General features: G+C 47.1%; 1 protein-coding gene across 2 annotated transcripts in view; it reads right to left on the bottom strand.

The window, feature by feature from the left end:
- Positions 1 to 9,773: 9,773 nt before the first annotated feature.
- CD151 (CD151 molecule (Raph blood group)) overlaps positions 9,774 to 24,671 on the bottom strand; it is a 35,985-nt gene continuing 21,087 nt past the window's right edge. For both annotated transcript variants that reach the window (XM_042038364.1, XM_042038363.1), the window contains exons 4-8: positions 21,526 to 21,600; positions 18,971 to 19,075; positions 17,964 to 18,119; positions 16,985 to 17,071; positions 9,774 to 16,215 (exon numbers count right to left, since the gene is read on the bottom strand). In XM_042038364.1, the coding sequence (XP_041894298.1) occupies positions 16,156 to 16,215; positions 16,985 to 17,071; positions 17,964 to 18,119; positions 18,971 to 19,075; positions 21,526 to 21,600 (483 nt within the window). In that variant the 3' untranslated portion in view covers positions 9,774 to 16,155. The remainder of the gene's footprint in view (positions 16,216 to 16,984; positions 17,072 to 17,963; positions 18,120 to 18,970; positions 19,076 to 21,525; positions 21,601 to 24,671) is intronic.

Raw genomic sequence — 24,671 nt, forward strand, 5'->3', positions numbered from 1 at the left:
CAACCACAAAGCTTAAAACTAGATTGTCTCACTAAACAAGAGGCAGGACTGCTGCTTGGCTTTGGCTATCACCCCACCAATCTTTACACTAGGAACGTGCTTTTCAATTTACAAGGCAGTAGTAGATGTTCCTCATATTCAGCAATTCTTCACTGAAGAATTCTTCATCTTAAAACCTATGCTTTACCCTAATGCAAAGAGAATTAAGCAGTTAATTCTACCATTTCTTTCATAGCTGGTTGGGTAGCTTGCATTCTGCATGCCTGCTGTATTAGCAAGCTGAATGCACTTTAGAAAAACAAACCAAAAAAAGCCCTTCACTTCTCTTTCAGGCTATTTTGTAAAAGTGACACTGAACCAGAGGATGAGCTTTCCCAAGTGAACTCGTGTAGGATGCTTTTCCCTGTCAGAGTGGGGTGTGACACAGCCCTGTGTGCCAGCCTGTTCACAGATCCATCGGCAGGCCCCGTGCTCGCTCCGTGAGCCGCGCTGGGAGCGCAGCAGCCCAGACAGGAACGTCTGGCAGAGGCAGCCGTGCAGGAATGCCGTGAAGAAAGCTGGCCTGCATCACTGCCAAGGAACTGGATTAGATGAGCTGACAGGACTTGCTTTCTATCTGCAAAAGCAAATTTCTAATCTCGTTTTCTGCTTTCGAATAACATGTTTCTTTTCAAAGTGGGTGCCAAGTTGTCTGATATGAAATGTTATGGCTGTTAGATACTTAATAATGGAAATGCAATTTGCAAAAACCACAGCAGGCCTCATTCAAAAATGCGAAGGAAAAGAAAAACCCACCTTGGTTGCTCTCGTTGCTATTCTCAAAAACAGGGTGAAGTGGGAGCCAGTAGCAGTCTGGTATCACTCCATCAAACAGCTGTTACCCAAGGAGCTGCAAAAACACCTGAGTAGCAAGACTAAGTCACAGCCGGCATTAATATTAGCTCATGCAGCCCTTGACACCGTGTGTGCATCACAGCTTTTCCTCAGGAGTTTGCAAATGCAGCATTAACCAAAAAAAGCCATTTCTGTAACGTGGCAAAGCAAACAGTTTATTGTGATTATGTGAAAGGTTGTCTCAAGAGTTTTGTCCTTGGGAGGGTTAGGGGCAGAACAAAGCTTAAATCCTGTTGTAGAGAGAGTCTGAAATTTTCAATGGATTTCTATAAATCCCATCTTTCACCCCTGCTCATTGGTAACTAGTAAAGTAATTCCCTTTTTGCTGTCACTTCCCCTGTGCTACCTTCTGCAACAGTTAATAACATAAGAGTATTGGATCTGCTTTCTAACCTGCCAAATGTCTTTGGGAAGAGCCATTAAATATGCTCACAATAACCACACTTTTTCAAGACAATGTAAAAGACGTGTATACACAGAAGAAATAAAAAAGCCTCCATTTTCCTTCAACCAGAAAAAGAAGCCCTTAACAAAATCAACAGATAGGCAGCAGTGGAAAAAAAAATAAGAGAAATGGTACTGAATACGCAGTCCTTAATTACATGAAGAATTCTTCAGTTGGAAGGTTTTTGAAAAATACAAAAATCCCACCACTCCTCTGCAGTCACTTACTCACTTTACATATAAAACATTTTGGAAATTTTTGAAGTCTGTCTTGAAAAACTGTTGCAGGGCTCCCACTAACCCATGTTGTGGTTTAACCCCAGCCAGCAACCAAGCCCCACACAGCCTCCCTCATTTCCCACCAGCAGGAATGATTCTCTCTGCGGAGAGAATCAGAAGGGTAAAAGCTGGAAACTCGTGGGTGGAGATAAAGGCAGTTTAATAGGGAAAGCAAAAGCAGAACACGCAAGCAAAGCAAAACAAGGAATTCATTCACTGCTTCCCATGGGCAGGCAGGTGCTCAGCCATCTCCATGAGAGCAGGGCCCCATCACGGCGGAAGACTTGCCTTCTTGGGAAGACAAGTGGCATCACTCCAAATATTTTCCCGTTCCTCCTTCCCCCTCACTTTATATAGTGATACAATTTGGACTGGAATATCCCTTTGGTCCATTGGGGTCACCTGTCCTGACTGTCTCCTCCCAACCTCCCGTGCACCCCCAGCCTCCTCACCAGCATGGCAGTACCAAAAGCAGAAAAGGCCTTGGCTCTGTGTGAGCCCTGCTCAGCAATAACAAAAACATCTCTGTATTACCAACCCTGTGTTCAGCACAAATCCAAAACAGCCCCTGTGAAGAGAATCAGCTCTAGCCCAGCCAAAGCCAGCACACCTGACATTGGAAAAGCAAGCAGTCACAGTCACAAGTGTGACAGAAGACCCTCTGTCACCCAGGCCACGGCCTCCCTTCACACATCACTATCATACCGAAATAACGAAGTGGTGCCTGTGACACACGGTGGGAGCTGAGGTCATGAAAGTACAGAGGAACCTGCTTATGGAGCTCAGCATCCTGCTGCTACCTGGAGCATCAGCATGAAGCTGTGTGCGCTTGGAAAACTTTATGTTTCTTGAAATGACAATTTTAAACAAAAAAACCCTCTTGATCATAATTCTGAGTCCATCTGCAGGAAGGAAGTGAAGTGCTTTTGTGCCAATCTGTAAAGAGCCTCAGGTTTTATATTTCAAAAGGAATTTTGCTCTGAAAAACCGCCTCTTGTGAGGGTCTCACCCCAGGGTGATTTACTGAGAGATGTGTGCTGGGCTTTTGTTCTTCCCATGACTTTTCCCTAAATGCAGTCTAGAATTAGATACTAAAGTCTGACTTCTTGTATATGTTTCTTGTCTATATAAAGAAATATGAAAACTCTCAAAATCCTGATTAAAACCATCACACAAACCCCCACAGCTGTGTATTTCCATCAAGATGTCTAACTAGCCCTGTGGCTACAAAGCTACATTTTACTGATAATAATCTGTGAGAATCCAGAACAGGAACTACCTCTTCCACTGTAAATGGTCCTACAAGAAAAATCAATCCTTGCCCTGACAAAAAAACCTAACAAAACCAAAACCAAACAGCCTATTTGCCTCTAAAATCAAGTTTAATTCCAAATAGTTTTTAACTTCAGTATGGATCCTAGTAAGAAAATAGCATCTCTACTTTGACCCCTCTCAGAGCAGACCCGTGTACATCCAGTTGAGCTCAATTAGCCAGAAAGATTTTATTACTGCAACTTCTCAATTGAGACATCTCCAAGATAATGTTGCTTCCACCTGGCTCTGACTGCCCAGAATATGAACATAGATTTGCTTTCCCCTTCAGTGCATTTGCACCATGATTTACATTGTGTTTTTTTCTTTCAGCTCCAATTTTTATTCAGTTCCTCCAGCCAGTGAGGAAGCATTTTTAATTGTTCAGTGGAGACAGCACAATTTGAAAACCCAGGACAGGGAGCATGTGGCCAAGCCTTTGGCTCTGCCATGCTGGACAATTTGATGTGTCACCCACTGAAGTCTGTGGGAGTCTTTTCATTAACTTCAGTGTGACTTAAAATGACCTGGTAGCCTGTGGTGCCCTACACCACTCAGGTGTCCAGGATTAATTCATTTTGTTAAGTTCTGCTAAGAAAAGCTGTTTGAGGTGCCCAAGCATTAAGCACTCAAAGAACTTTCAGATCTTGCTGCAGACTTCAACCTCTACCACATAAGGCCATAGAAGAAAATAAAAGGTAAAAAGTTACCCTTGGCTGCAGTGACTCCTGCCACTCAGGGGCAGCTGCAAGGCTTTTCTTCGGGCTGGTGTTTGGAAGCAGCACAATATTTACATGGGAGTAGTTCTTGTTTAAACCCTCATTGCTTTCTCCTTCACACTCCCTTCCAGAAATATATAGGGAATGTAGAGCCAAGTCATGCAGAAAATGTTAGGGTTTGCACCCCTCATCTAATTTCTCCTTCTCCACAAAGACACATCTTCCAGACTCTGTCAGTCATCCATTGTGGTGAGCCACACCTTGTCTTGTGCTGTAGGTCACAGGTAGCTGGGGTGAAGCCACCGAGATCCCAAGCACCACATGAGTTTCCCCACAATTACTTTCAGGATACATCTGCTCCTGTGTTCAACACTGAGTCTGGTAACAGCCAAGCCAGAAAATTCGTGCAGGAAAGCCCTTCATTTATCCCTCCCAAATACAATGCAAGTGTTTTAATAAAACGGGTTCATTATTTCCTGCTCTTTAGGAGATGAACAACTAATGATCAAAGAAAGGCATGGAACAGCTGACAAAAAGCTAAAAGCCCACAGACTTTAGGGGGCTCAAGAACCCTGGCAGTTAACAAAGCAAGTGGCAAAGACTGTCGTCAAGCCTTTCTGTAGGCACTGATGATTTTGAATTAACACACTCCCCATCCCACAAGCTGGATGTAGAGCTAGGAAGAATAAATACTGAATGCTCTCTCTTTGGGAATCAGATCTCCTTCTTTTAAAAGCAAGTCTACTTGGAGAACTCCAAGAAATGAACTACTTCTGAAAAAACTTTAAATAAATCAGTGCCAGGAGTAGGACAGCTGTGCTCAGCACCCACTTTTACATACTGACCTTTCGTGAGCTGCTGCTTTCCACATTTTCTAGTGGTTCACCACAGCTGTATCTACAAGCTTTGAATTTCTTCAGAGATTACCTAAATGTCACTTTCCTTGCCAACATCGCTCCAGAAACCTGATCGAAGTGCATGAAGCTCAACAGGAATCTTTCCTGAAGTACTTTGGGTCCATCCTATTCCATGCTCTCTTTGCCTTCTCCAGGCTGGTCCACAGCAGCAGCAGAGACTCCCTTTGCCCATCTCCATTGCTCGTGTCTTTCAAGAACAGAAAAAGGCTTCAGCTCACGGTGTCTGTTTAAGGACAGGCCATGACAAGAACATACAGGCTCGTTAATGTGAGCCTAGGGCAATCAGTGCAGTGCCCCAGTTGCCCTTTCTGTACCTCTGGAATGGCACTCATCCCACTCTTCAGAAATCATCAGAGATGGGCAACAAGGAGCAGCCTAACCTCACCCAACCCCTGGTGTCTTCTTCTTGCATACTTCTTATCAACGACCCCTATCATACACCCTCAAATCCTAATGGAGTATTTTTAACTCGATTTTAAAAATCACTTTTTGACACTAAGCAGAACCCAGTGTGGGAAGTACTGATGGAAAGCTACTGCCCTGAGCTTTTGCAGCAATTTAGAGATCAGCAGCATCACTGCCCCCAGCAATCCAGAAGGTATAAGAACACAGCTAAAGCCCAATTATCCCCAGCTATTTACTGAAAGCTGCCTTAAAGGGCCTCTCCCCTTCTTTTTTTCCTTTTTAACGAAGTCTTCCTTCCAGCAGTGTGTGTGAAAGTGTGCTCCTTCCCAGGCAGTGATAGGAGGGAGAAGGAAGAAACATCCACTTTATGGAACAAGGAGGTAAAGAGTAATCACAGCAGTGGCCCCTACTCAGGGCTACAGGCTGCCCTGATGCAACGGGATGTGCTCCTCCCAGCACTGATCAGCCCCTACTCACCAGCTGATGGGCTCTGTCCAGCTCCTCACCAATACCTTAACAGGTACAGCCAAGCCCTCGAGCCTCCCATTTCCAAAGAGAGTGGGAATTCAGAACTTTTATAGTTAAGTTTATAAATTCATAGGCAGCAATGCCATGGCTAACACTTGGGCTGGAGGTATAACAAGAGGTTTTGCTGAAATTCCCCCCAAAAATTTAACAACAAAAATCAGATGAGTGCTGCTCTAGGCTGTAGGCCTTTCCTTGTAATGAGATGTGCAGCTAAAGCAATTACTAACTTTAGGTTCTTTTTAAAAAGCAGTAGCAGTTTGACTAGGAGGTCTTCCTCCAGGAATGAGCTAGTAAATGAAAGCATTAAGTTAATAAGGGCTTGAGTGCTTCAGATCATTACAGAGATGGCCTACAGCTCCACACTTCACCAACTTGATTTTTTTTTTTAATATCATTGTCAAAACAGCTCAAAGAAAACCCTCTTTGGATCCACTCAGCATTAAATGCAGCCTAGATAAATGGCTGATTTCTTCCATTAAGCAACATTTTTAAAAGCAAAAGACTAATAATTAAATTCCACTGATGAAAAATTGCTTCTAATAAATAAAGAGAAACAGATGCCATTGGTCTCAGCTCAGTCAGTGACCTGAGCTGCTACTGAACCAAATGAATGCGTGCTGCAGGAGCTGGGAGCAGCACCATGGAGAAACTCCCATTTCAGCTACAGCCAGAGACATCTTGGGACACCATTTCTGGTGTTTTGAGCAACAGCCAGGGCAGCTGGTGGTTCCTGCCAGCCTGGCATCCCCACAGCTAAACTGCTGTTATCCTGCCTTTGTCTCAAACCATGATGGGCAACCTTGCTTCGGGACAGGTCCCAAGCAGGACTGGGATCTGTGTTGTCCAGAACAAAGCTGGAGCCTCCACCCAGGATCAACGTGGTCATGCACTGCCTGACTGAAGGTCCTTCATGGGGGCTGGGGCCAAACTGGCCCAGACCCACCACAACAGTGGGGTTTGCCCTCACCCCCTGCCCCCAGCCAGGGCAGCATGCCCAGGAGGCTAACAAACTCCTCTGCTTCCACATCTCAACCAGGGCACATTTCCACAAAAGAAGGAAATTCTCCAGGGGATACCTGGACAGCAGAGTTCTTCCTTCTATTGGAGACTCCTTATAAATTATCAGCCTTTTTCCCTCCCATCCCACCTCCCTCAGGCACATTCCTAACTCAAAATACCTGAAACTTATCATAAACTCTGAATGTGATCAACTAAACATAACCAGAGAGAGCTTCAGGCCTTCACTCCCTTCTACACATCCAGTTCCAGGGGGGCTCACAGAATCAGTTAAGTTGGAAAAGACCTGTGAGAGGATCAAGCCCAACCTGTGACTGAACACCCCATGCCAACTAGCCCATGGCACTGAGTGCCACATCCAGTCTTTCCTTAAACACCTCCAGCGACAGTGACTCCACCACCTTCCTGGGCAGCCCATTCCCATGTGTAATCACCTTCTGTGAAGAAATTCCTCTCTACGTCCAACCTGAACCTCCCCTGGCACAGTTTAAGACTGTATCCTCTTGTCCTGTCACTGGTTGCCTGGGAGAAGAGACCAACCCCCACCCGGTTACAGCCTCCTTTCAAGCAGCTGTGGAGAGCAATAACGTCACCCCTGAGCCTCCTTTCCTCCAGGCTAAACAACCCCAGCTCCCTCAGCCAAGTTCCAGAAGCAGGGAAGTCATATTGCATATGAGGTTACTGCAATATCACAAACTTAAGCTGGTTATTTCTTTCTTCTTTATTTTAAAAGCTACAATATTCAGGTAGCTCAAGGAAAAACAACTTTTGGATTTTGTCTGCTCATAAATCCATCACAACAGCTTGGGGGAAAACAGTAAATAAGATATTGGAAGAATAGCACAAGAGGCCAAAAGAAGAGCATCTGCCTCTGGATGTGCTATTTGCAACCAAAGTCAGGTAGCAGGCTGTGATATTAGTGTGTGGTATTGATTTGTTCTTAATCCAGAGAAATGCCCCTGTAATGAACTCTGCTGTGCCCTTAATGATTTCATATTGAAGGATGTTAGGTGCCTTGCTCATAACAGAGTAACAGCAACTCCAAAAATAGCAATCCTCATAATAAAATGTTATTGAGAATCCTGAATTTCAATATAAAAGGGACTCTGCTGTACTCAAGGGCTTACTAGGTACAAATGCATACTTTAAGAAGTTGCATTAAAGTCATGTTGGTACCTGAGTTACAGAGACACTGCGAGATGCTACTCCAGGGAGCAGCTGAACCCCGGTCCCCAGGAAACTTTTAGGCAGATGTAATACAGGCAGGATTTAATCCCACCAGATGACTGGGGCTGGATGTCTAGAAAGAGCTGAGATACTTTTGCAAGCTGCCTGCGAGGGCAGGAGAGTGTGGCTGCGGTGCTCCTCAGCAACAAACAGGGGCAGCACAGGAACAGGGTGCTGGGCCAGGTGCCACGTGCCTGGTCCTGGCTCTGCTGCTCATCCCCAGCCCTCAGCAGGAGCCCCTTCCAGAGGGCCACCACCGAGCTGCCACTCCAACTGGTGCAAGGGGGCTTGCAGGAGAGGGCGGCTGCCACCAGGCTCCCAGTGGGAAGAAGTATTCCTACCAAGATCTGGGCCACCACAAAGAACTCGAGCTGGGAGCACCAGGCCTAAGGTTGGCCTCACTTGCAGGTGATGCCTCAGCTTTGTCAGTGCTGCAAACAGCAGCCCCAAATTAAGCCTGCTGGGCTTCCCAGCCTCTCTCAGCACAGACCTTATCCTGCAGGCTGGCCTAGGGGGCAAGACCCCAGTGGTTGGAAAGGATGGTGGTTCCCCATCTCCCACCATATGGTTGGTGCCAGAGACCCTCACTTGGACTAGAGGAGCAGAAGGGAAGACCCAGCCCTGCAAAGAGATGCTGGGGAGCAGCTTCAAGCCTTCAAATAACTCTCAGGCACCAACCAACTTCATTAAGAGCAAGCAGAGGCATCTCCTGCCCCATCTAGCAGAACTGGGAACAGGATTAATTAGCTGGAGGAACAAGGGGTGAACATTTGCCTCCTACAACCCCCAAAAGTAACCTCAGAGCTTGGCTTTTAGGTTATCCAGGATATAGACTGGAAAAAAAGACATTAGTTCAACTGTGCCTGATTCAAACCATAACTGCCTTAATTACAGCCCATTGTTTCTGACCCCTGCCCAGAAGGTGATGTCAGCCAGGCTGCCCTACCTGCAGGGTCTGTGTGTGGGGCAGGTGGGAACACCTGAGGGGGCTGTGGCTTGCTGCCTCCCCCAGGACCCTTTCCTGGGGAAAAATGGTATTAAAAACTGGACCAGAATGGTGAACTTGTTCCCCTGAACTGGCTGTAAGCAGGTGAAGCAGGAACTGTCTCCCTCTGCCCAAACCCCAAACTGCCTCTCTGCTCCAGCCTAGTTCCTGCTAACAGCTAACCCACAGGCTGGCAGTGCCTGGTCCCCCTCAGGGAGACAAGCAGCATCCTTGGACCCTGTCTCTGAGAAGGACTCTGAATCCTAGAGCAGTGAAACAAGAGTAGCAGCGCATGGAGAGCAGAAGCTATTTGCATTCACATTCCAGAAACCTCTGCCTGCAAGAGCAGAATCAAGTTTACTCAAAGCTCCAGGCTATGAGAAACCAGAAAAAATGACTGATTCTAAACCAGAAGCTGCAGTTGACACCAGTGATGTGCATTTCCTATTGCTGGTTTTAGAAGTGCCACCAGAGTTCAGCAGTTTTGTGGGGTCGTAACTCCTTTGGAGCAGTATTTTTATTGTTACGTACATTACAGGCGGAGCTGAAGAGGTGCAGCTGCGACTGACGCTCCGCAGAGCTTGGCACAGCTTCAACCAGCACTGAAAGGAAGTTTCAATCAAAGAGGACAAGGAAAAGGAAACGCTGTTAGTAATTAATTTGTCCATTGTGCTGAGCAGGCCCTGGTGGGGGGCTCAAGGGTGAGAAGGAGCTCAGCTCTCACTCAGGAAGTGCAGGAGGGAGTTTTCCTGCACTGCTGTCTGCTCCTCCACTCCCATCCAGCACCAGTAACATCTGAGTAGCTGCTCACTTCCCCAAAGGGGTCATGAGCTCTGCCAAAAAACCCTGGTACAAGAGGTCTCCTCAAACCTCCAGGCAAACTGGGGACACAACTCCTGTATTCCAGTCAGAGCCTTAACCACATCCCCGCCAACCCACCACTCTGCTTGTGAAATGCTGCCTCTTCTCACCCACATTTGTTTAAATTCAGTTTGCTCCCTGAAGGCAGAGTTGGTTTTTTGGTATAAAAGAGGCCAAGAGCCCACGTTTGCTGGAACTGTGATTTTAATAGCCTGATCCCATGATATTACCTGTGGTAAGTGAACTGTAAAATACACGTGAAAAATGTATTTAATACATATGCAACTTTCTTTGCTGTTCCATGATTTACGGCTCCCTCTTTTGGGGTTCAGGATTTGTCAATCTGGAACTGTAGACAAACCTCAAATGTTTCTTTTGAGTAATCCTGCCACAACTGCCAGCTAGAGCCTAAACAACTGAATCATTCATGAGCCCATCCACAGAGCACGAGGCATTCAGCAGAGGAAAGAGCACGTCAGCCTTTAACTGGCTGCTATTAAAAACCTGAAAAAGGGCGGTGGGAGAAGGAGGAAGGAGGAAAAGGAAATAAATTATAATATTGATCATGTTTGTGGAACGATGATGGAAGAGGGATGGAAAACACAAGCACAATATGTGAATTAGCTTGGGATATCTTAGAGAATTGGGCACATTTAAATGGGACAAGATTTAATTTAGGTAAATATAAAATAGGTCCTGATGATGCTCAGTATATAACAGAGGAATAACACGCAAGAGAAGAACCACAAGAGCTGGCTGTGGAGGAACATGCCTTCAGATGTCATTTTGTAGTACTATTAGCTGTTATTTCAGTCTGGGGGGAACTCAGCTGACATCCTCCAGGAGTGAAGATAGCAGCGAAGTCCCAAAACCTGAGCCTGGTGCCTCACATTTCAGGTCATCATTGCTCAATTCTGCATCCCAAAATGGGCAGCAAGGAATCAAAGCATGTAAAACAACATGAGAAAGCAATTAGTCACTAAAGACTGCTTGGGGGAGGGTAAAAAGGTCATTAAACAGGAAGCTTGCCCAGGAACTGGAGAGAAGGGAGAGGGGAACCATGACCCTGGAAGGATCAAGCACATTTTTGTGGTGTCAGACTTCTGGGGTAAAGAGGTTCCAGCCTTTCTGAGCAAAGTAAGAAATATAAACCTCACCTGTAAAGGCTCCTGCAGGCAGTGGAAATCCTCCAGCATGGCAGGAGATCTACAGATGTACATACACACACATATGGTCAAAGCTGCAAAGCATCCCCCCACACGTCTGCACGCCGGTGTAGTGCCTGCTTTGGTTGTCTCTGACCCCAGGGGTGCAAGGGGCTCAGTGTGGCCCTCATGCTCCCCCCATGGCTGCCAGGGACACGTGTGACAGTCAAAGTCACATCTGGGACCGCAGGGGGGCAGGGTTGGCTGTTTCTGTCCCAATGCGGGGAGACAGCAGCCCGTGGCAGGATCAGGCCCTGCCAGGGCACGGGGCTCTCCCTACACTCCATGTGGGTACAAAGTGCTCTTCTCTTGTCAGCAAGATAGTTCACTACCCAGAAGAATGAAGCCTGGAAAAGCGTTATGCTCAGCAGCTCCCTTTCTGCAGAGAGGAGCCGCAATCAGGAGAGGAAAAGCTGCTGATCCTGATGGGCTTGGCACGTGCAGCTTCCTTTCTGTTAATGCAGGCAGCCGGAACGCAGGAGGAGCAGCCTCCTTTGCAGGGCGTAAGAGCACTTCAGAACCCCAGAACGGGGAACTTGGAGCGATGCTGGAATGAGTCACTGAATGCATTTGGGGGGCATCAGCATCCTTGCTGCTCATGGGATTACAGCTCGTTTGAGAGCATTACGCTCCCTCCCCACAAGGAATTTGTCATCTTTGAAGGCACCACATGAATCTGCTCCCCGTCGCCTCTGTGGCCTGCTGGGCGGTGCCACTGGCAGGAAAGGCGAGAGCATTCCCCTTGCCATTTCCCAAGCAGGCGGTATTTGTCCTATCTCACCAGGGAGGAGAGTATCACTGCCTGAGCCTCGACTTTCTCTCCACTGCTGCAGCAGTGCTCAGTCCCAGCCCATCAGGAAAACAAGGACATTACAGCTGCCACTGAAGGCAAAAGAAAGGGACACCAAAGCCTCCCTAGGGGGAAAATTCCCCCCAGTTAAACAACAGAAGAAAGGGCATGTCTGTACTGGTTTGGGGTTAGAAGCAGCCTTGCAGGGGAGCATAAAATTCTTGTCTTGTTTGAAACTGCAGGAATAGAGTGACTGCCCAAAGCTGGACCCTTGCAGAAACTGCTTCCACTACAGCTGTTTTCCCCTTTATTCCTAAGCAAATTGTGCTGACCACATGGCCACCCCAGGAGAGCAGACCCCGGGCTGTGCTAACTGCTGCAAAGGGCTATGCACAGCTGAAATCTCCATGTTCAAAGGGAGACAAGCCTGTGCTCCTGTCTCGAGAGAGAGGGATGAGACCTGAGGCTGCGGGATGCTGTAAGATGGCAATTGCACCTTGATCATGAATACTGCAGAAGCCCTTCCAAAGAGAAAGAGAAATCGCTTTTAAGCAGTATCTTCAAGCTCAGAGACTCTGCGCTCAGACTTCAGACACCACTCCATGACAGTCTGGCAGAAGGGGTGCTAATTTCCCTCTGGGGTTGGGAAAGAGTGGCTGTGGCCACCCTGCACTCCTAAGGACAGAGAGGGGAACAGGACAGCCCTTCCTTCTCGGTTTGTGTTCCACCTTCAACTCACTTCTCTTGCAAACGGGGCTTGGGAGGAGGTCTCATAAATGTACACAGTCACATTCCTGTCTTACCCAATGCATCCCAGGAATGAACAGCAGTCCAGCAGCGGGGCACCAGCTCACCCCTCCCGAGCCAGCCGGGCCTGTCTGCCCTGCACAGGCAAACACGCTTGCGGGTGTTTTTGGCAGAAATCCCTGCTCCCAGCCGGGTGCAGGCCCGGTCACGCTGTCAGCCTGTCTTGCGGTGCTGCAGCCTGAGAACCAGGCCCGTTTCTGGGGCTGGAAGGAGCGGCGTTCCCTCCCCGTGCGGGATTCCCCGGGGCTGGGACACCGCGTGTTCCCATCGCCACCGCGCGGCCGCGCTCCGCACTGCGGGCGGGGACACCGCCGGCGCGGAACGCGTCACGGGGCATTCCCACCCCTGCATCCCGAAGGGTGGGGATGGAAGACTTCCAGCGCCTTCCGTAAGTGGGAACAGCAGAGCCCTGAGCCAGTTCCAACCCCAGCTGGTCTGCTGAAGCAGACCTGACCGATGCTCACGGACGGCAGCTGGGCAGCACGGAGAAGGGAAGGTAAAGGCCCTGTGCTGCCTGCCTGGGCACTCGGCCTGTGACAAAGAAGAGTAGCCCATGTGACAAAGAATCTTAGAATGAACTAGGCTGGAAAAGACCTTTGAGATCATCAAGTCCAACCTATGACCTAACACCTCCACAGACCCTGGAGCAGTGCTGGGTGCCCACACCTGCGTGCACAGACTGCGGCTGCATGGGATGCAGAAGGTGGGACAAGTATTCCATAATCCCATGGAGGTTCCAACAGGACACATTTATACCCCTGTGACAGCTAATAATACACTAATAACTACCAATACTAATAAATCTACTATTTATTCTAATAAATAATCATAGTTTTAGGTTGCAATAGGTGATTCTACTATTGGATCCTAAAAGGTAATACTGTAAATAGAATTTAAGAGATCCCAGCAGTACAACTTTTGGTAATTGTGTTAATAGCTAATACCAATACTATAGATGCTAATTCTTGCAGGAGATTGTAATAAACACTAATAAAATAAACTAATAGTGCTAATTAATAATAAATATCAATAGAGCTAATAAGCACACCTATCACAACCCTGACAGGACAGAGAGCAAATGATGGGTGACACTGCAGGCCACTGGGTGACACTGAGGCCTTGGGCTCCCCTGGACTGCACTGGCAGTGTTTGACCCATTACACCAAAGTGCCCCTTCTCATTTGGCCCCAGCTCATAATAATTAACCCCTGTGTTCTCATTTGACACCTTGATCAATCATCAGAGCCTCAATTGACCTCAAGTAACCCCTGTGCCCTCATTTGATCCTGCGATCAATTAAAAGAGACTTAAGCAACCCCTGTGACCTCAAGTAACCCCTCCCAGGGACTACAATGACCTCAAGTAACCCCTACCAGGGTCTCCAGTGACCTCAAGTAACCCCAAATGACCTCAGGTAACCCTTCCCAGGTACTCCAATGACCTCAAGTAACCCCTGTGACCTCAAGCAACCCCTGAGGTTCTGCATCCTCAGCTCTCAGGGGGAGCAGCCTGCAGCACCCCACAGTAGCACACCACAACCAGGCTGGCACAGGCAGGGATGCGAAGCAGACTCTGCCACAGCTTCCCTCCCTCCATTCATCTTCTTCTTGAGGAGTCGGCTCCTCAGCAGCAGGATCTGAGCAAGCCAGAGAACTCACCTGGCTCATGGTAGCCCTTCAATTTTGCTGCACACAGTCAGTACAGAGTCTTAAGCTTTATTTTTCTATTGGCCAGCAACTTAAACTGGGTTAAAAAAAACCAAAAGCAATGAATATTGTTACACAGAGAAAAAATATAAAACAACTCAGTGGGCACAAGCCAACTTACTGTTCATGTCTCATTCTTCCTGGCCTCTCCCAACCCTGTACAATGTGTTTGAAGGGAATGGGCAAAGGCAGCTATGAAGATATGCTTAAGAAATCAGAAATATTGCTTCAAGCAACATGCTCAATATTTTCCTCTTAGCTAGTAGTCAATACTTGTTAAGGAACTTTACTATAAAACAAGAAATAATTTAGAGGTTTCTCCTTTAGATCATTACAGAATCATTTAGATTTCTTTCCTCTTTCCTACTGCTGTGGAACCAAGGATACACCTCAGTTCCTCCACCTCTCTTTCTGCATTAGTTGAGGATTATTTCATAGGACTGATAATGGAGGAGTTTCAGATTGACCTGCTCTGAATTTTAACATGTTGCCCTTTAGCTCCAGTCCATGATTTCTGCTTTGTGAACCAAAACCCCCACGACTGGTCTGGATGATTCTGCTTATGTTGGCTGTCTGCTGCCAGGGACAGAGCTCAGCCAGCACTACTAAAAGGCCAGAAGAGGGAAGAAATTTATTTATGAAGGTCTGAGCTTGTCTTCACTGCTCAGAAACACCAAACTCCCTTTTCTGCTGCTTCATGAGTGTAACAGGCATACCAGGAAGGAGGGAACAAGACAAGAGGAACACAAGATCCCATGAACTCAGGCTAAGATCCTGCTGGCACCAAGTCCATGGCAATGTCTGTGTCCCATATGTATCCAGCACCCCAGTGCAGAGACAAGATTTAATTAAAACCTATTCCTCAGCAGCAAACAGCTTACCCAGCACTATCAATTTACCAAGTACACTGGGGAAACTGGTTGAAACTGACTCTCCTGACCTTCTCGGCAGTAACCAGTAAAGTGAGCTTCCAGACAAAGCCAGAAAACCCTCAGCTGACTAACAAGCTCTTTGCAGGCTGATAAAACATTGGTATATATTCATTTCCTGCCCAAGGGAGGCAAACCTGGAGGTTTTAGTTAGAAAAATCAAACCAGGGGAACCTCTCAACATGTAACAGATGAAAAAGGTATTTCCACTAACTGAACAGGCCAAAGGGTAGCAAGATATGGCAGCCCCACAAAAAGACCAGTTATTCACCAAACCTCATCAGGGGACAGGGAGGTGGAAGTTAGAGTTCTCACTCATGCTGGGAACCACTCAATAAAACAGACTAGACCCAAAAAAGGCAGTCCGTCATCTTTGCTCCAGAACTGCGGGGCAGCAGAAGGCCTCTTGTGGCTCCTAATGGCACTGTATTGGAGAAGGCTTCAAGGAAGAGGAAGAAGAATTGCTGAGAAATCCTAAGGCACCCACAACATCTTGGCAACATGAGTGTCACGACTGCATTTCAGCTGCACCAAGTTGTGCTCCCCATCAGCAGGGCAAGGAGCTCCTGGCCCAAGTAACCAGACAGGCATCCTCTCTGGTGGACAACAGCTGTGTTAGGACATTGGTGCACACTCGGGAGGAGGGAGGGAAATCTTCCATGTATGAGAAACTCAGCTCTGGCTCCAGCTCAGAACCATCATCTGTCCTCACAGTCAATGCCTGGTACTGCAGAGCCACTTCTCTGGAGAGCAAACCATGATTCTTGTATCCTGAGCATCCTGAGAGCTTCATGTTGGCTCGGGAAAAGCCTCAAGGGAAAGGGCCTTGGATAAATCTTGCTTTGTAGTTATATCAAGGGACTGTTGTGCTAAAGCTTCGAGCAGAAGATCCACAGCTCTTTTGCTTCTTGACACTGAAGAGGACCCGCTGAACTTCCGGCTGCCTCGTACACAACAAGGAGGGTGACTTTCCCCAGAGGGGCAGGTAAGGCAGTGCATGGTTCTAAAGGCATTCAATTACAGAGCCAAGTCCTCAGGTTACAGACACTTTGGTGGTGGTGGCGGAGAGTGGTCAGGTTGGCGGGTGCTAAGGGAAGTGGCAGAGGGGCAGCGACAGAGCTCTCACAGCTATTAATATGGTTCTGACTTTAAACTCTTGTACAAGCAGCAGGTGAAAATCATCCCAAAGATCTACAGCGTAAAGGGAAGAAAGAAATACATTAAAACCACAGAATGGATGCAGTGGAGCCAGCAACTTGCAAACTGACAGTTCAGACCCACTGGAGTGTCAGCCAGCTCCTGCCTGGGGATAACACGCTCCAGCTTGCAATAGGCAGCAGGAAAAAACAATCTGTGCTAATCCTCATAATTAACCACAGTAGCTTCCTGGGGTGTAATGTAGCTGCTTGCCAGAACAAAGGGGAAGATGAGGAAGTCCCAGACATGTCTGCATTGGGAAAAAAGAATATCCTGTGCCTTCCCCTTTTAAAATGGGAATGCAAGACATTCACATTCTACACCTTTTTTCATCACTCTCTTGCAAATCATCGCAGACCCACGGGGCTGTTCTTCAACATAGCACAGCCGAAGGAAAAATTCTGGATGGCCCGAGCTAATCCTTAGGATCCCAGGTGGGAAGGTCCTGGCTGCGGGGCGGGCAGTTACGGGACACGGCCACAGGAGGGCTTCCTCGGGCTGCCGAGCCGTGGCCTCCCATGGCCCCGGAGTACAACTCCTTCCCCGGTCCCGCAGGGTAAGCACCGTCACCTGCAGCGAATTCACCACACTGGCACAAAGACTTTTGCTTTGCAGCTGGTGAATCCTCGAGTCCCCGAAGTACCTGGCAACCTCCCCTTGCCAGGCAGGGAAGAGCAGTAAAACATCTTTTTTCCATCCCTCAGCTCAGGGGTTCCTTCAACTTCTGCCCAGCACCCCAAAAAGTCCCCGGAGCCCTTTTTACCTGCACACAAGCAATGCTGATGCCCACTGCCCCGATAATTTTCAGATGCTCTTGAATGAAGTTTTCCAGCTTCGTAATGCAACCACTCTGCAGGGTGAAAGGAGGGACATGGAAAATCAGCTTCATTTTAACTTCTTGTTCACTTTAATCCAATGTTTGCGACCCTTGAAAGCAGCACTTCAAAAAGTGGTGTCTGTCAGCAATCTCTTCCCCTGATATCTCTGGAAAAGCTACGCAGATGATGTGAACTGCATCATGGCTGGTATTGCTCAGGACCAACTGGCCCAGGAACCTCTGAACAAACCTAAGGTGGCTGCTGGTAGAGCAGGAGAAATGCAGAAGAACCAGCCACATCACAGAGTGTCATTCTTCTCTCAGGTATGTGGAGAAACATTCCCTCACCCACTGCCTAGCTCCTGCCTGGAGGGGACGTTTGCTCCTGTGAGGCCAAAAGGCTAAGGAAATACTGCTGAGTGCATCCAGTACCAAGAACTCTTAACATAACTGAAGCCTTTGAAGAGTAAAAAAATTCTTCCCACTGCTATTTATTACATCAGTGAGTTTTGGTGTGAACCTGGAAAGCCAGGCTCTATCTGCCTCTGCCTTGCAACTGTCAGTCAAGGACCAGAAGTATCTCCATTTGCACCTCACAGAGTAGTTCCAACCACAGGAAGCTGTGTCAAATGCAGGACTTGCATCCAAGTCTCTTGCCAGAACCAACAACCTCTTCTGCTTCCCCCCATCATTAACGTACCCAGTGGTAACAAACATAATTTATTTTCGTCTACATCTACCTGTTAAGTAACAGTCTACAGAGCTGAACACTCAGCTAAAGAAGTGAATTCTACATTCCAAGGAATGCTACTGACTTTGAAGCCTACTGACAGTTGGCAGTAATAACACAATACCCTCATCACTCCCTGCCCACCTCCTTTACACACTTTGTGACAGGTGGCTCTGAAGCCTTTCTGCTCTTTACCTCCTTGTAGATGTTGGAAGGATGGTCTCTTCGGCCACACAGGTCAGTGATCGTCTTACAGCAGCTGTCTGGGACTTTCCTCCCACTGGCCTCTGGAGATTTGATCCACAGGCTGTCGGCCCAGTCCGTGTAGTTGTTGCTCCCACAGCACTTGAACTGTACACACACGGAGAGCCAAATCTGAGCCTGCAGGCACTGCAACCTTCTTCTCCCTCCAGCCTCCCACACCGAGCCCTGGGCTTCACCCGCCTTTGCAGACACTACAGCTATCTCATGGGTTTGGTTTTTTTATAATTATTAGCGACTTTCATGTTAAGAGCTCCCCAAACTGCCATTAAATATCAAGTTCATCCATCCTTCAGCAGCTGTGACTTTTGTTTACTGCTGGGACGAACTGTAACCAGAGTGCACCTGCAGCTGCCTCAGCTCATAACTGCGTGTTAATGATGGCAACAGGATAAGTTTAATTACCAGTTACCATCACAAAAGCACCTGCTATGGCACTATGCATAGAGTAGTCCCTGTGCTTTGAAAGTGCCTGTGCACAAGGGCTGTTTCTGTGGAAAAACCTGTCAGAACTGTGGCAGCCCTAACCTGAACCACCCCTGAGCCAGGCGCAGCAAGCAACAGTGGCAGGAGAGATCTTCTTTCATTACATCTTGCTCTCTAGAGTACTGAGAAGCTTAATGAAAAATGTCAGCAATTTCTCCAAAGCTTTGAACAGGGAAAGTAGAAGCAGCTGTCAGAGTGACTTGGCAGCTCCAGTTCACTGGGAGCAGTTCAGATATTGTTTCCCCAGTGCTACTGGTCATGCAATTCAGTGATCACACCATGCAATTCTGCCAGTTGCATGGCTCAGGCCCTGCACCTCACCCAACTCTGTCTTGAATGAGAACAAGCAGAACATACACTCAGCATACTGGAGAAATATCTCTAGGTTGGATGTCAAGAGATGCCTTTTCAGCCCTGCAGTTGCATTAATTCTCTTTGCCTCCACAGACACCCACCTCCTGCTGCAGTTTGTCCACTGCGCTGGTAACACTCTCTTCTCCCTCCCTCCGGTACTTCTGGGTCATGGTGTTCTTCAAATTTTGCTTCAGCTCCAGGCTCAGCTGAATGGAAGAGACAAGTGGGATAAAATCACAAGGCAAACTCATTCCTCAGAACGACCCAAAGTCCTGCATACATTCCACTGCCTTTGCTCCAAGAGGAGGATGGAGAACCTAGTGGAAGCTACAGCTTCCTTCAAGATCATCCTCCAAGGCTGGACAGGCTTATTTCCAAATGATTACAGACCAGGCTTCTATTTTAACAACTGCAGGGAGGTGCTTTGGGACCAAATTTCAGCCTGTGTTACACAACTCCACATGGCTTCTTACCTTGAATATGCCAGATTGCCAAGACATGACTGCAATGAAAGGGAATATGAAAGTGTGCCTGCTTAAACATGAATATGCCTGTGAGACCATGTGCAGTCTTCTCCCTCTAAAACCTGTAACAAAATACTAAGAACTCTGTTTTTGTAAAAAATACAAATCACTCTGTCCAGAAACAGGAAGAAATTGGAGTCTGTGGCATGGTGGACTGAAGCCACGTAGACCAAACAGCTCTTGTATCATCTTCAAAAAGGATGCCACAGGAGGGAATTAAAAGCGTGTAATTGCAAAAATCACTGCAAGGCCTTTCTTAATAATAGAGAGACAAAGTCTGATTTTGCAAGAGCAGAATTTCTGAAAGCATCATCATAAACCACTGGCATGTTCAGGTGATTGGATTCAAACATGTATTCCTATGAAGACTCTTTTAATCTAGCTGAATTTTTCTCACCCTTTGGTGACAGCCAAAAAGTGCCAAAGAGCTCCATCTTTTTTTTTTTTTCCCATACTGGTTCATGCAGAAACACTGCTTCAGTCCAACTAAATTGAAATTCCAAGTTTCCTATACCAATAAACAACATCAAGATGCATTTTAGATGGGGTCAATGGATGAAACAACTGAGCAACCTCTTCATATACCTTCTATTCTACACAGTAAGTAGTAAATGAGAGGTCAAACATCTGGTTACGCTAAACTTTGCAAAATACAGTCTGGAGTTTATTCTCACTTTGAAACCCTGTTTTCTCCAATCCCATGTGTCAGATGGGGACAACACCTACCTCACAGAGATGATATGAGGCGTCATTCATTAATATTTGCAAAATGCTTTGAGATCCTGGGCTGGGAAGCTCTATGGAAATGCAAAGGACTTAGCATAATAGAAAGAAAGGAAAAGGTTCAGCAACTGGAAGGCGGAGGGAAATAAAGAGGAGAGTCCATTAGCAGAATTATTACTTGAGGGAAAAGCAGTTACCTGCAGGCTCACGGGGAAGAACTGCAGCATGGAACAGAGATAACAAAAGAACCAGTTTAGACACACACATGCAAGCCTTAGACACCAAAGCAAGGGCTGAAATAAAAACAATGGCAAACAGAGCAAGCAGCCTGCAACCAAGAGAGAAGGGGGATTTATCAGCCAGAGGGCAAAGGGATATGCAGCTGTTGATCAGAGATGCACTCAAGGGTACAGTTCTGAATATGCTGTCCTTTATTTCAACCCAGGGATCAGCTCCTCTTCATCCACTGTCACATATGAACCTCATGCCTTTGCACAGATGGATGGACAGATCCTGGCTTCCTGCCATGCCTGCCAGGATTGATCTTTTCCTGTTAAATATGCACACTCATATCCCAGATCCCTCCTGGCAGGAGCCAGTACAGTTCTTTGGCTTCTTGCAAACCACCAGTGCCCATCCACGGCAAAGCACAGAAGGTCCAAGAGAAAATGGAATGGCAAGGAGTCCTGGCAGTGAAGTCAACAAGATGGGATGTTCAGCTGCTTTTCAGACAGTCATTTGATAACAATCCTAATTTGCCACTTCCAGTCAATTTCCAGACATGAGAGCAACTTTGCAGGCTGTTTGTGCCTTGGCAGTTAAACTCCCTTTGAAAACAAAGCGATGACTTAAGCTCTGCTCTCAGCAACTGCAAGAAGTGCCAAGCCAGACCTGCAGCTGTTGGGAGACTGTCCTTTTTCTCCAGCCCCTCAGCTGGGCTGCTTAAGTAAAGCTCTCAAAAACTTGTTGACCTGAAAGGACCTCCCAGCTGCACCGTTCATCACCTTTGCTAGATGCAGCAGGAACTGTTCTGTGTCCTTAACCTGCTAAGTGGCACTAAGGTGATTTCAGCTGTTTGCACTACGCCTTCAAGGCTGTTAGGAGAGTCCCTAGATCTACACAGCCTCAAAAATTGTCTTCTACAAGGGTCTGTAGAGAAACAGGGCACAAAGTGCACCACAGGAAGGAGCGGAGCAGCAGGGCTGAGCAGCCCCCTGGAGTAATGACCACCACTTTGTCAAAACCAGTAAATAATCCAAGGTCTTTTGTATATGGAGGGGAGCGAGTAGGTGAACCACAACCAGACCTATGTCCCAAGCATCCAAGCCAAATTCTGGCTGGAGAGATGGGATGATAATGAGCTGCTCTCTCTCCCTTGTTTGAGTCTCCAAAGTCTAATGTCCACTCACCTGCTGGTAGTAGATATAGGCCAGGATTCCTGCAATGATCTCCAGGAGAAAGATGCATAGCAACAATATGAAGTACTGTAAAATAATGGGAAAAAGAGCACATTAGAACAGAACATAAGGAGATGCTGGGAGGCAGCTTTTCTTTACCTGGTAAAATGCCTGACTGTCTTCACCAATGCTTTTCTGCAGCAGTGTTCAAAGGCAGGGGCTGGAATAAAGACTTCAAAAGGGTAGGAAAGGAACAATCCCACAGATTAACAAAAAAACATCAAACCACAGAATAACTGAAGACAAGCAGCAGCAAGTGTGTGTTTAACTCTCAGAGCCAGAGGGATATAGAGAATGGGAAAGTGCAGGCAACCAAGATAAGATCACCGTACAAAAGAAAGTGGTTGCTAGATAACCTAATGACTACACTCAGTATCATACAAAATATCTGATTCTGACATCAATACCAAAAAAATTTAAACTTTTGCTTGTTTTGACATTGTTTAGGGCATTTCACCAAGTTACTAAGGAGCAATGTATGTTATAAAGATGATTCAGTAAAGACACAGAGAGCCCATTTCACCAAATATACAGCACAGCAGCTAAGCATAAAGCATCATTTGTGCTGCCAGTGACTTCTGCAGAGCTCAGCCACAGGCTGAGTGGATGGATTTTAGCACTGAGTCACACTCAGCACTGGGACTGTACATGCTCCTGAAGTGGGACCTAGGTGGAAAAGCTCAGCATCTCAAAACCAAAGTGAGAAGAACTCTTAGAAGATGAATAGGTGACCGTGACTATTTCTCTAAAGAGCTTGATGGCACTGAAGTGAAAAGAGTAAGCCCTGCTTACCACAAGGAGATTCAAACGGACAGTACAGAAAACTGTTTGGAAGCCCTGATCTATACACAAACAAGTAGGGAAGCCAAACCCATGAGGAATATGTGCAATAGATTAAAAGGACTAGGTAGGCCTGAAGAGCCAGGGTGATGCGTCCACTTCCTTCTTAGGGTCAAAGACAGCTTTTCAGGGAGAACCCCTCTCCTGACAAACAGCCCCTGCCTTGCTCATGGTCAGCAATGAACAGCTTCTTTACAGATTCAGGCTGTTCTGTGACTGCTATTAAATTAATCTTTCTGTAGATAAAGCTGAAGAGACACCAATTCCAGCCACAAGGAACAAGGACCTCAAGTCCCTGTAAGAGCTGGCTTCCCCAGGACAGAACAAACAAAATATCTCCCTTTTTCTGTTTTACCCTCAACCTTAAGAAAGGTCTCTTACCAAGAGACAAAGCAAATGGCTCCCGACAAATGTAACTGGACATCAAACCTGCACAAAGAAGGACAGTGAAGATGCAGACACAGCAAGGATGCCTTCTTTTGCATGAGGGTTACACTCCCACTGTGCGCTCTTTTCACTAGGTATTTCCAAGCCCCTTCTGCAGGAGTAAAATGACACACTCAGGCTTCCTCTTGCACCCCTGTGGGGCTTCAGCAGCTGCGAAGGAAGGACAGCTGGGTTTTATCTGCAGACCGGGCTTTAATCTGAGCACACAATCTCAGCCTTTCACTCCCCTGCCCCAGGCTCTCCCCCGCAGCGATCCCAACCATCTCTGCAGCCGCCTGTACAAGGTACCCATTCATCCCAGGGCAGTGAGTCACCCACTGGAGTGCAGGATAGCTAAAAGCTGCTCCCAACACTCCCAGGAGGTTGAAAAGCAGCAAGAAAGGGTTGGCAGGCCTTGACACAACGGCTGTCTCTCTTTTGCTGGGACCTTGTTATGCCTTAACTGGCCTGACTTCACCTCTCTGCCAAGGAGGGGCAGGAGGATGGTAGGATGCTGACAACCAATGGACTGGAAAGCTTATTTATTTTTCCTTGCTCTGTGTAAGGTCAGATGCATTCAGGTAGAGCTAAAGTTATGTCACCATAAGCTCTCTGCTCATTGTGCTGGCTTACAGTGGATGCAAACAAACATGTATCCAGCAGACCTTAACAAATCTGAGTCACAAGTAAAACCTTGTGAGGGAGGTTAGTGCAGCTACCACCCATGAACCCAACCCATCTCTGCTGATACACTCCACCATTATCTTACTCTCATCATTCCCTGAGGGCCACTTCTAAGCATCATGGTGGGGGATGTATCATATAGGGGAACAGCAGCTTTCACTCTGGACACACACAGAGCACAGGGCAGCTCTCCCTGCTCTTCAGCCGTAGCTGCAGGGCTTTCTTAGAGGTCTGCTACGGGAGGAGTAAGCCAAGCTCTGGCATGGAACTGTAGGGACATGCCCTACTTGTTTCCCAAGTCAGAAATGTGTGATCACCAGAAGCCCTCTAGCAAACACATGCCTGGACCTGGGTGGGCTCTAAGCAAAATTTACCCTGGCTCTGGCTCCACAACAGAGTCAGGGCTCTTGAGTGTCTCCTCAAGATCTACAGAGTCCAAATTGCTTCCATCCAGTTTTGAGTGAAGTACCAATTGGTAAGTGTGTTTTCTCTGAATAACACAAAAAATGGTTTAATCCACCTACAAGCCAAATAACTATCTGGAGACATCTTTCTACTACCTGAAAAAGAGACAGATAGCAACAATACTCCTAAACCAGCAACCTCACTTCAGTGGGAGGGTTCCAGGCTGAAATGCAGCAGGAACAGAAATCCTAATCCACGTGTGTTCCCTTCTCCCTGTTCAAGGTAGCTGACTAGAAGCGGCAATGTGAGGGGCCAAGCCTATAGAAAGTCATTTTCTCTCCTTATAAGCAAGGTCTTCTATTTGACAGGTCTTTCCCTGGGACTACTGCTACATTTTGACTGAAGTATGATATAACAGTCGTCTGTCATTGTAAAGAGCTGGACTGCAGCATCACAGCCAGCCAGGCTGCAGATCCACTGCCTTGCCTACTCAGGGAGCCAGAGAAACTCCACCCCTGCTGCCCAAGCCTCAGCACAGCACATGCTTAAGGCAGGCCGATAAGAAATGACAAAAAAGTAGCACAGCTGTGAGTGATGAGTGAAATACTATGAACGAGCCTAGAAGTGGGCCTATAAAACTCACAGTTACACACAAGGCAGCAAAATAATTCACAGCTTCCCAACTCTTAAAGAGATAAACAAACTAAAAACCAGATATGCATTTTACAAACAGCACCCAAAGC

This window comes from Corvus kubaryi, unplaced genomic scaffold (genome assembly GCF_017639235.1).
Source record: "Corvus kubaryi isolate FWS band 111438036 unplaced genomic scaffold, C.kubaryi_AGA036_p1.0 37392, whole genome shotgun sequence".
NCBI classification, from domain to species: domain Eukaryota; kingdom Metazoa; phylum Chordata; class Aves; order Passeriformes; family Corvidae; genus Corvus; species Corvus kubaryi.